This window comes from Callithrix jacchus, chromosome 9 (genome assembly GCF_049354715.1).
Source record: "Callithrix jacchus isolate 240 chromosome 9, calJac240_pri, whole genome shotgun sequence".
NCBI classification, from domain to species: domain Eukaryota; kingdom Metazoa; phylum Chordata; class Mammalia; order Primates; family Cebidae; genus Callithrix; species Callithrix jacchus.
Genome location: NC_133510.1, coordinates 102946997 through 102959031, shown reverse-complemented (window position 1 = coordinate 102959031; position 12035 = coordinate 102946997). Strand labels below are relative to the sequence as shown.

General features: G+C 32.8%; 1 protein-coding gene across 13 annotated transcripts in view; it reads left to right on the top strand.

The window, feature by feature from the left end:
• Positions 1-12035, top strand: part of ANKS1B (ankyrin repeat and sterile alpha motif domain containing 1B) — a 1309735-nt gene that overhangs the window by 176325 nt on the left and 1121375 nt on the right. For all 13 annotated transcript variants that reach the window (XM_002752897.7, XM_009004424.5, XM_009004428.4 and 10 more), the window contains exons 3-4: positions 5595-5751; positions 11212-11508. In XM_002752897.7, the coding sequence (XP_002752943.1) occupies positions 5595-5751; positions 11212-11508 (454 nt within the window). The remainder of the gene's footprint in view (positions 1-5594; positions 5752-11211; positions 11509-12035) is intronic.

Below are 12035 nucleotides of genomic sequence, written 5' to 3'. Positions count from 1 at the left end.
TATAGAGGTTCCTTAAAAAACTAATAATAGGCCGGGTGCAATGGCTCACGCCTGTAATCCCAGCACTTTGCGAGGCTGAGGCAGACGGAACAGAAGATCAGGTGTTCGAGACAAGCCTTACCAACATGGCAAAACCCTGTCTTTACTAAAAATACAAAAATTAGCTGGGTCTGGTGGTGGACACCTGTAATCCCAGTTACTCAGGAGGCTGAGGCAGGAGAATGGAATGAATCCAGGAGGCTGAGTTTGTAGTGAGCTGAGCTCGCACCACTACATTCCAGCCTGGATGACAGAGCAAGACATCATCTCAAAAAAACAAAACAAAACAAAAATAAGAACTAAAAATAGAATTACTATATGATTTCACAATGCTCCTGCTGGGTACATATTCCACTCCCCACCACTCCACCAAAGAAGAGGAAATTAGGATATCAAAGATATATCTGAATATCTACATTCCCCAGTTTATTGCAGCACTATTCCCAATAGCTAAGATATGGAATCAACCTGCTTACTATCAAATGAATGGATAAAGAAAATGTGGTACATATACACAATAGAATATTATTCAACCATAAAAAGAATGAAATTCTGTCACTTACGGCAACATGGATGGAACTTGATATCATTATGTTAAGTGAAATGAGCCAGGCACAGGAAGACAAACATCACATGCTCTCACTCATATGTGGGGGCTAAAAAAGGGGATCTCATGGAACTAGAAAGTTGATTAGTGTTTATAGGAGGCTTTGAAGGGAAGGTGGGAGGCAGGGGAGAAGAGATTTGATTAAAATACAAAAATACAGTTAGAAGGAATAAGATCTAGTGTTTGATAGTACAGTAGACTGACTAAGGTTAACTATATTGTATAGTTCAAAATATCTAGAAGAGAGGAAATGTGATGTTTTCACAAAGAAAATATAAATGTTTGAGGTCATGGATACCCCAGTTATCTTGATTTAGTCATTACCCATTGTATACATAGATCAAAATATTACATGCATTGCAAAAATATATACAACTATTATGTATCAATGACAAATACTAAGTTGGCACTCTTCTAAATTAATTACTCTTCTAATTTAGATATTATACCTGAAATTAAAGTTGTTCTTAATGAGCTTGGATGAAAATGGCCTATTTAATTCATGTTACTTTTGATATGTATGATTCATGTTTACTTTTGATATATATATCATAAGAATGATTAATCATAATTTGTTGATTAATACTTTATTCTAGCTATACCTCAGTAAAATGGACAGGTACTTATTTGATCAGAGATACAACTTTATTTCACAAATATGTTTTAACACTAGAAATCTGAGCTCAGCTAATTCATTAGCTGATATCTTTTAATATGATGTAAAGCTCAATTTAAACACAAATTTGAAAATAAATTTAAATTTTAAAATAAGCACATTTAAACAAAAAATGGTACCCAGTTAAACCAGAAAGAATCTACACAACAAAAGAAATAACAGAGTAAAGAGACAACCCACAAAGTGGGAGAAAATATTTGCAAATTAGGGCTAGTATCCAGAATCTACAAAGAACTTAAAGAAATAAGCAAGAAAAAGCAAATAATCCCATCAAAAAGTAGGCAAAGGACATGAATAGACATTTGGCAAAAGAAGATAGGCAGACAGCCAACAAACATGAAATAGGGCTCAGCATCACTAATCATCAGGGAAATAAAAATTAAAACCACAGTCAGACACTACCTTACTCTTGCAAGAATGGCCATAATTAAAAAGTCAGAAAAACAATAGAAGTTGGTAGGAACATGGAGAAAAGGGAACACTTTTACACTGCTGGTAGGACTGTAAATTAGCACAACTGTTCTAGATAACAGTATGGAGATTCCTTAAAAACCTAAAAGCAGATCTATCATTAGATCCATCAGTCTCCCACTACTGGGTGTCTACCCAAAGGAAAATAAGTCATTATATGAAAAAGACACATGCACACATGTTTATAGTGGCACAATTTGCATTTGCAAAGTCAACGAATGGATAAATAAAATGTAGTATATATACACCATGGAATACCATTCAACCATAAAAAAGAAGGAAATAATGTCTTTTGTGGCAACTTGGATGGAACTGGAAGCCATTATTCTAAGTGAAGTAACTAGGGAAAGGAAAACCCACGTGTTCTCACTTGTAAGTAGGAGCTAAGCTATTTGGATGCCAAAACATACAAAGTAAAATAATGGACTGTGGGGACTGGTGGAGGGAAGTTTGGAGGGGAGTGAATGATAAAACGCAACATACTGGAAACAGTGCATACTACTTGGATGATGAGTGCACTAAAGTCTCAAAATTCACCACTGAAGTCTCAATCAAAAACCACCTGTATCCCAAAAATTATTGAAATAAAAACAAAAAAGAAAAATATAATCAAAATACACACATTTAACAAAATATTTATTTATTAAAATAAATACATTTTTTAAAACTTAAATAAAAATAATGTGTAGTTAGGATCTTAGTATTTTCCAAAGGCAATTTTGTAAACATACAGATTATTCTTTTCTGATATAGGTATTAGTTGGTGGTAATAGTAGAAAATACAAATGATCAATAAGTCAGTTTTAAAAATACACATTTTTCACTGTTGTCATAAATCTTCTTGATAAAGAAGAATGAATGTATATCACATACATTATTAGAAAATGTCAATAAAATTTGAGCCAAAGAACAAATAAAATTCTAAGTGATTGGAGCAAGAGTAAAAGGAAATAGAATTGATGATCCCATCAATCTTTTTTTTTTTTCTCTTTACTCTTTGAAAGGAAATGCTTTACAGGAAAAGTTTCAGAATATCTGTTTTTTATTTTCCTTAGGCATTAAGAAAGGAAATTTTTGTCTTTGACATTAACTTGGAGAAGTCTGTTTTCTAAATTCTACCTTTTAGATCCAGGTATTTAATTTGACTAGCTTTATTTGGTGGGTTTTTTTTTTTTTTTTTGGTGGTCTCCCTCTGTTGCCCAGGCTGGAGTGCAAATGGTACAATCTTGGCTCACTGCAAACTCTGTCTCCTGTGTTCAAGAGATTCTCCTGCCTCAGCCTCCTGAGCAGCTGGGATTACAGGTGCATGCCACCATGCCCAGCTATTTTTTTTGTATTTTTGACAGAGACAGGGTTTCACCTTGCTAGCCAGGCTGGTCTCGAACTTCTGGCCTCATGATCCACCCGCCTCAGCCTCCCAAAGTACTGGTATTATAGGCGTGAGCCACTGTGCCTGGCCTATTTTACCTTGTAAATGCTAAAATATTTTATTTTAAAAAGAATCACTGGAATTGTTTAACATTGCAACAATCCGCCTTGAGAACAACTTTGGATTGTGCATATAATTTTACAATTATATCTGTTTCTCATTTGATTCACACCATAATAACCCTTTGAAACTGACACCAAGATATAATCTCTAAATTCTGTTTTCACAGTATCTGAAAGAGAGACAGAGATTATTTAATTTGCACAAGGTAACCAAGTTAGTAAGTACTAGGGAGATGGGACCTCAGATCTGGTTCTTACCTGCTTTTCCTGTTCATAGGTATTGAATTCTTATTACCTCATTCCAGTTATTTATTTATGTCAGAATGGAAGACCCTATATAACAACCCTTGCTTGGCAGGAAAATGGGGAGAAGCATGTGCATTGGATAACCTTTAAGTTTCCTTCTGATTTTCTCATTCTTTTTCAAAGGTGATTTGCTATAAGCATTTCACTTTTAAGGTATTTTATTTTTACTCGGGACAAGTGCTAATATTGGTATACTGCTTTACTATTTATCGAGTGAATTCTTTTTTATGATCTTATTTAATGCTATTACTAGTTTTGAGTAGACATTATTATTACAGTATCTCCTAAGGAAAAGAAAAAGAAAATGAGACTAAGTACAGTCATGTCTTGCTTAATGACAGGAATACATTCTGAGAAATGTCTCATTACGTGATTCTGTCATTGTGTGAACATCATGGAGTGCACTTACACAAACCTAAATGGTATAGCCTATCGCACACCTAGGCTACACGATATGGCCCATTGCTCCTAACTTACACGACTGTACAGCATGTTACTGTACTGAATACTGTAGGCAGTTGTAACACAATAGATATGTAAAGTATTTATGTATCTAAACATATCAAAACACAGAAAAGGTACGGTAAAAGTGCAGTGTGATAGTCTTTTTGCACAACCATCATATATGAGGGTGCTTTGTTGTTGATCAAATTATCATTATGTGGTATGAGATTATAATTTCTCTAGGGTCACAGTCTTAGGTAGTTTGCATAGCTGGGACTCAAATACAAGTCTTCTAATTTCAGATCTTGTAAAAATAATGCTGGTTTTCAAAGAGAAGTGTTAAAATTTATTTCTTAATTTTTCAGAAATTATATCAGAAAATTTAGGACCGCTTGGAACTTTTTAAATATTTCCACAACATATTCCTGTTTTTATTTTCTTCATTATTTCCTACATTTAGCAACTAAGTCGAATGTGACTTTAGGACAATTCTGGGCAATGTGTTTTACCATTTACCATAATTTTGTGTTATGTCATATCTGTTTTTCTTGTGAGCTATCAAAATTTTAACTTTGCTTCTATTCAAGTTTCATCCAAATGAAAATAGTTTTGTTTATAATTACTGCTTTTGATTGATAGATACATATTTTGATATAATGTATGCTAATAATTATAAATTTATTCTTTCTGATATTGAGTAATGCAGTTCAGGATTTTTACTTTGAAAACCTCATGGGGATTAAGTTCAAAATTTTATAGGTAGAATATATTGAATATGTGTTGAAATTGCATTAATGGTGGAACTTGTCTTTTAAATGTTTCCTTTTGGAAATAATTTCTTACACCTGGAGAACAAAGGTGAAGGAATACAGAAGTATGAACAAGACATATTTAAAGTGTGTTGTGTGCCATGACTGAGAAGTTATTAAACATTTTCGTTTTTAAATTAACCCTGGGCTGGTACTACAGTTAGCTTCTCAGGGTCCCTTACATACTATGCTTTCTTTCTCTTTTACATGCTCCTTCAATCTCTTATTCCAATTCTCTGTAGGAATGATGTGTAAATTTTATGTCTCCTTGGTGTTATGATAACATTTTTTTTTTTTTTTTTTGTAAACAGGGAATATGCTTGTAACTTCAACTTTTCCTTTAAGCTAAATCTCAGATATGGGCTATCTGGAAAGACTTCATTAAAAAAAAAAAAAAAAAAAAAAAAAAAGGGAGTTGATATCCTCTTCATTTTACTTAACTCATCTAATTAATGAAATAAGTTAAAATTTGCCTTTATGAGTTCTATTAAGTAGTTTAATTGGTTAATCAATGTGCTCTGTGTGTGCATGCGCATGTGCATGTGCATGTGCGTGTGTGTGTGTCTCTGTGTGATGGTTTTCCAGGTAAGTAAAATAGCCAAATGTTGAGTAAGCAAAAACTTTGAAACCCAATTTTATGTCTTAGTACCTTGAATAATTACTCTAAATTCCCAGCCAGCATCTAGTATTCTTTTTAAATTATTTAATAAAATTTGTCTTGCTCTGCCTAATTTTTTTTTTCCCTTCTTAGGGACATAGTTCTCAAACTACTTCAGTATGAGGCATCAACAAATGTAGCAGACAACAAAGGGTATTTTCCTATTCATCTGGCTGCCTGGAAAGGAGATGTGGAAATTGTGAAGATTCTTATTCATCATGGACCATCACATTCCAGGGTCAATGAACAGGTGCATTTGCCAAATGTTTGCTCGTGCTATAATTTTCTAGTTTTACAAACGCAAAGCCATATTGAAAACGTGATTATTTTAATCTTTACCCTGCCAAAGGCCTTTCCACTACTGAATTTCCTGAGGCAAAAATTTGAAAAATTCTTTGGTGTTTGGATATGATGTGCAGGCACTAAGTTGGGCATTTGTAAAGATATTTTGTTAACAAGAAAATCCCACGTAAAGGAAGTAGTTGTAATATTTTTGCCTGTCTTATATAATCATTTATTTTATAGCCATTGAATATTTAAAGATAGAACAGAATTCATGTTTATAATGCGAATTAGAATGTTTCTTAATACAATTTTAAATTCTAAAACAATGATATGCCTATCATTTGCATAGTGCTTTACGATTTACTTAGCACTTTCACAATTAAGTACTCTGGTGAATCAAAATGCGAAATATAGCATATACAGTTGCTTGTCACGTATTGTTAAAAATTTTTGATAAATATGTATACATATATATACAAACACATATGCTCCGAATAAGTTGAATAAAACACACCAACAGTATGAGTCTGTCATATAATGTATCTGTAAGTACACAATATCTATATTACACATAATAGACATATTTTTTAAATAATGCCATTGTCAGTATTCTAAACAGATAAGACCACAGATTCCAGAAAGTAAAATATGGTCCCCTAATACAGTATGATAACAAACATCTTGAGCTCTGCATGCCCCCTACTGTTCCCATTTTGTAAAACTATATTTGAAAACCAGCAGGCAGTCTAACAATTGAATTACAGTCACGGCATTAAGCTGCAGGTTGGCAGTTGTCCAATATCAATGCAAGTAGGTTACTTTAGGGCAAGCATATCTAATAAAGCACAATTAGCATATTGTTCAAATGGATGTAGACTTTACCGGACTTTCACTGAAATTCAGACTGAAGGATAAAAAGTGGCAATCGCTGTAAACAGCAAAGGCAAGAAAAACATTTTTTTTTTAAGGAAAATATGTATGTAGCTGCTAAAAGAGCTAATTAGAAAATAATTTTATTAATCTGAAAAGTATCATTAATATTTGTCACAATAAAAATTTCCATGTTTACAGGTTACAAAAATGAAGGATTTTTAATAAAAATGCACCCAGTCTTTAAAACATGACAGACATGGCTATCTTTATCATCATCTCATGCTAAAGGGAAATTTATGACAGTGTTCTTCCTCAGGAAACCAAAAGTTAGATCATTTATGTGATGAGCCATCTGGTGGTTATTCTTAAAATTGTCTGAATGCCACAAAGCAAACCTGAAATAATAAAATGGAAAAACAATCCAAGGTTAAACAAGAGGATGTTAGTTTTTACAAACAAAATGTTTTTAAATGACATGAAAATAAGAAATAACATATAGTATTCATTTACATTTGAATGTGAAAAGTTATGGTATGTTTTAAAAGGAAATACTTGTTTTTGGTAATGTTGAACAGATAAATTAAATTACAAAAAAGTGCCTTTTTAAGGAGACTGTATTCAGAGTTCTTTGTTCACCTCTGTTGCTTTGTGTGTGGTTTTTATTGGCAACAAGTTGAAACTTCCTTATGACTTTTATACCATAATTTCAGTATTTTTGTTATATATATATATATATATATGAAGTAGCAAAATACTTCATCTATGTTATCTTACTAACCTCTAGATTATTGTTGCTAATATATATATATATGTATGTGTATATATATATATATATATATATGTGTATATATATATATATATATATATATATATATATATATGTTCTCTTTTAGTGCTGACCATAGTTTTCCCATTCCATGCCATTTCTCCTAAATTTTTTGATGTGGGATTTTAATTTTTATTGATAATTTTTAATGTTAATTTTTTTCTTCTGAATATGACAGAACTTCTCGTTAATTATAAACTCTTATGTATTTAAACAATAAAGGAAATAAAAATGGTAATTAACATTTATTGAGACATAAGGTAAAGTGGGCACTGTTCTAAACACTTCCACCTGTCAGATGTTTTGTAATTAGTTCTCATGATAATCCTCTGAATTGATAATGTCACTTCCATTTTATAGTGGAGAAATCATGCTCCATAAAACTAAACAACTTGTCGAAGGCCACATGTTACTGAGTGAATGAAACAGACTGAGACTCAGGATGCTGACTCCAGAGCCCTTTACACAAAACACATTGGTATTGTCATCCTAAATCCGATCATTTAATGGATTGTTTACTGTATGCTAGGCATTGTGCAAAATACTTCATCTATGTTATCTTACTAACCTCTAGATTATTGTTGCTACTTTATATATGGAGTTACAGTCTTAGAGAGAGAAAGTGAATTGACCGTAACATCACAGCTACTAAGAAATGCAGCCAGTATTTAAATGCAGGTTTTTCTGATCCAAAGCCTAAGCTCTCAACCAGTAATACATTATATTATGTTAAAATTATGCATTATAGTCAAGGCTTCATTCTGATTTCTGAAAATTATCTTTGGTTTTTAATATAGCTTTTTTTAAAAAGATTTATATTCTACATTATAATATTTAAAGTTTACAAAGCATTTAAAAATGTTATCTCTTTTTGCTTATGAACTACATTGTAAGGTTTATAGGGAAAATAATATTCTCATTGTACAGGTAAGAGAGGTTTGGCGAGATCAAGTAATTTACATGCTAACACTTCAACCTAGGTCTTGTTCATCATTCTAAATGAAGTGGACTCTACTCTGATTATTTTTCCAATTTAAATTTCCTTCAAATTAAAAATTTTCAGTTTCTTTAAATTTCATTAATCTTTCCCTTCTTTCACCTTCTCTTCCTCTCTTTTTTTTTTTTTTTTTAATATTTTAACATTAGGGCAAAACCCACAGGGACCTTATCTCAAAAATACATTGCCTTTCCCATTCACCAAAACTTGAATCCAACTCTTGTTAGATGTTTTACTCTGAAGCAAGATCTTTTGGTAAATGGCTTTTGTCAGCTAGTTTTGTTCTGGAAGTGTCCCAACATTTCTGAGAATACCCATTTGGTAAAAAAGAAGGAATTAAAAACCTTTTAAGAATATTCTGTGTAGACATACTAATAATTATTAATCAGTACTTCTTTACAGCCTATTTATTTCAGATTAGATGTTTTTTAGATCACTTGTAAGCATACACAAATACACAATCATGCTTTTGTAAAAGTACCACCATTGTCATGACCACTGGGGTGACAATTTAAGTATGTGTTGATCATGGATAAAATCTGTGAACATTTCCTCTGAGTAGGTTTTGAATGATTGAAATAATTTCCCTTGGGGTCTGAACAGTGCTAATTGGCGTTATTAAAAAGTTTTAATTTGCTTTGATAATTTCCTAGGCTCAGGGCTCTGTAACAGTAGAGAGGCCTTTGAGGAATCATTATTTCATAATTGGCCTTTCTCTTTTCTCAAAGAGATTCTGTATTTTGAAATATGATATTGAATCTTTTTCAGACCAAGGGGAAATTTGGGTTGGTCAGAAGATATATATCTATATCATATTTTCATGGTGTGAAGTAATAAGATTGGCTGTTTTATAAGCCTGTTAAGAAAGACAGATAAGAAGACACAGGAGTCTAAACCTGTACATGATCAGTGTTTATGAAGTAGTTTATAGTAATACTTTCAAACCAATGACTCCCAACAAATAATGGAAGAAACAGTACCCTCAGTTGGATTCCCCATCTAACAGGTCTTAACTTTTCATTGATTATCTTGAAAGAGTAGATTTCCCCTCTGGGTTTGACCTTCAAATGCTCTCACTTAATACTTATAAGAACCCTTTCCTACTGCTATTTTCCCCTTGTCATTCTACTCCTTTTTAAATTTTCAAATCTTCCCTCTAGACTCTCAACTTACTTGCATTCTTCTATCATCCAGGGCAAGCTTGAGTTACTTTCGGGAACATTCAGATTTGTTTGGGTCTGAACCCTCCTTTTCCTTTTGTTTTAGTCAGAACAGCTATCTAAACAGCTACTTTCTATTCTCGGTTGGTGTTTTTCTGAGCAAAATCTCTAGAAATTCTGCTTTCAGATCACTAATTGTCAGCTCTTTGGCAATATAGCAACATATAGCAGACAACATGGTAGAGTGGAAAGAGCATGGGTTTTGGATTTTGTCAGATACAGATGCAAAGTATCTTAATTCTGCTTGGACATGTAATTTAACCTTTTTGTATTTTTTTCTTGTCCACGAAGTAGACAATTTTAATATAAATTTTGGAGGATTGTTGTAAGAGTTAAATGAGACAATATATATAGTTTTTAGGCACTCAACAAATAGTAGTAGTAGTAGTTCTTATTTTGGAAGGTGGTATGTGTAATGGTTAAAAACACCAACTTTGGGTCTTGGCTACTTGCATTCAAGTCCTGGTCCTACCATAAATGGCTGTGTAACAGAAGTTCAGTTATTCAACTACTCAGTGCCTCAGTTTCCTCATCTGTAAAATGGTATCTATTTCATAATGAGGATTAAACGAGTAAACATATATAAAATGCAACTATATGTAGTACATAGTGTTAGCTATGATAATGGTGGCAGCTGCTCTTTCTTTCCAGAACCCTCATTTAGGGTCATTGCATTTTTGTTACTAAAATTTCTTGTTCATTTTTCTCCTGACCCTTCCACCACCTGACAAACCTATACACCATTTATCTATATTGCACAAATAGTCTGACAGGTCCATCTGTCTCACAACTGGGTTCTGTTTAATGTATCTTAACATTTAAACAAATCTTGATAAATTTTTAGGAAAATCTCATTGATTTTCAACTGAAACACTTATAAACTGCATATGTAGTACTGTGATACTCCCAGTAACTTGTCTGGAAATTGGTCTAGGTCCAGCCTCACAATCCATGATTATGTTTCAAAAAGATACTTTTATATCTTAGAGCCTAAATATTTTCATTTTCTTTGCAAGAAAAGCAATGATTTGTACTTATATGGAAAATAAAATGAAACTTAACTTGGGAAACCTTTCTATAAATCTTTTCTTACCAAAAATTTACTTTCTCATTTATCTATTAAAAGTCTGTTATAATTGTTACTGATCTCTCTCATTAATAAATGCCTAAAGATGTGATGCACAGTGCAGATTTCTCTGTCTATCTGAGAATCCAGCAGGGCCTCTGACAAGCATGGCTAAATCATTTATCATTTTTGGAAGTTGGCATATATGATATAGGGAAATGTTGGATTTTTTTCTATTAAAGTGATAAAAATAAATATTTTTGATTCAATGAATCCTAGATACTTTTCTCAAATATAAAATTTCATTAGGCATACCTGTTAAAATGGATAAATCTTAAGTTACATTTTCAAAGTATTGCAGGTTTTAAATAACTGTGTTAATATTTTGATAACGAATTGAATTTCTGAAAATGGGCCTTTTAAAAAATCTTTGTTTTTAACAGAACAATGAAAACGAAACTGCCCTACACTGTGCAGCTCAATATGGACACTCAGAAGTAGTTGCTGTTCTCCTAGAAGAGCTCACTGACCCGACAATTAGGAATAGCAAGCTGGAAACACCTTTGGACTTGGCAGCACTCTACGGACGGCTTAGAGTGGTAAAAATGATCATCAGTGCACATCCTAACTTAATGAGCTGCAACACTCGCAAGCACACGCCACTTCACCTTGCTGCGCGCAATGGCCACAAAGCAGTCGTGCAGGTGCTGCTGGAGGCAGGAATGGATGTGAGCTGTCAAGTGAGTCTGCTTTTAGCTACACTTTGAAAGTGATGATGCTGTTGCTTGGCTTTGGGATTCACATGTGAAAACCTGTATGTAGGAATCTTTTAATCAAATTGTTCACCAGTATTTTTGTAACTACCAAAATCAAGGTACTCTACCATCTGCTTTGGGGAAATTTGAAGAGCTACAAGGCAAATCTCTAACCTTATTCTAACTTGAGGGCTATACACATGAGAAATTAGTAGATGGCAGTTATGTGTGGTATCATTAGTAATTGTTTCCTTTCTCCCAGTGTCTAGCACACAGCCTAACATACGTTATAAATCCAGTCAAAGTTTAATTAATGAATGGAGCAACATTGACTTTAACATTGTTGAATATGTATTTTGTGTTTAGCATGTTGACATATTTAGAATTCAATTCTCACAGCTGTCCTGTGGGATTGAGAGCTATTAAGTTTCAGTTAAGAGATGAAGAATCAGATTCAAAGACTTAAGCAATTTGCCTAGGGACACATAGTTGATAAAACCAGAATGTGAATT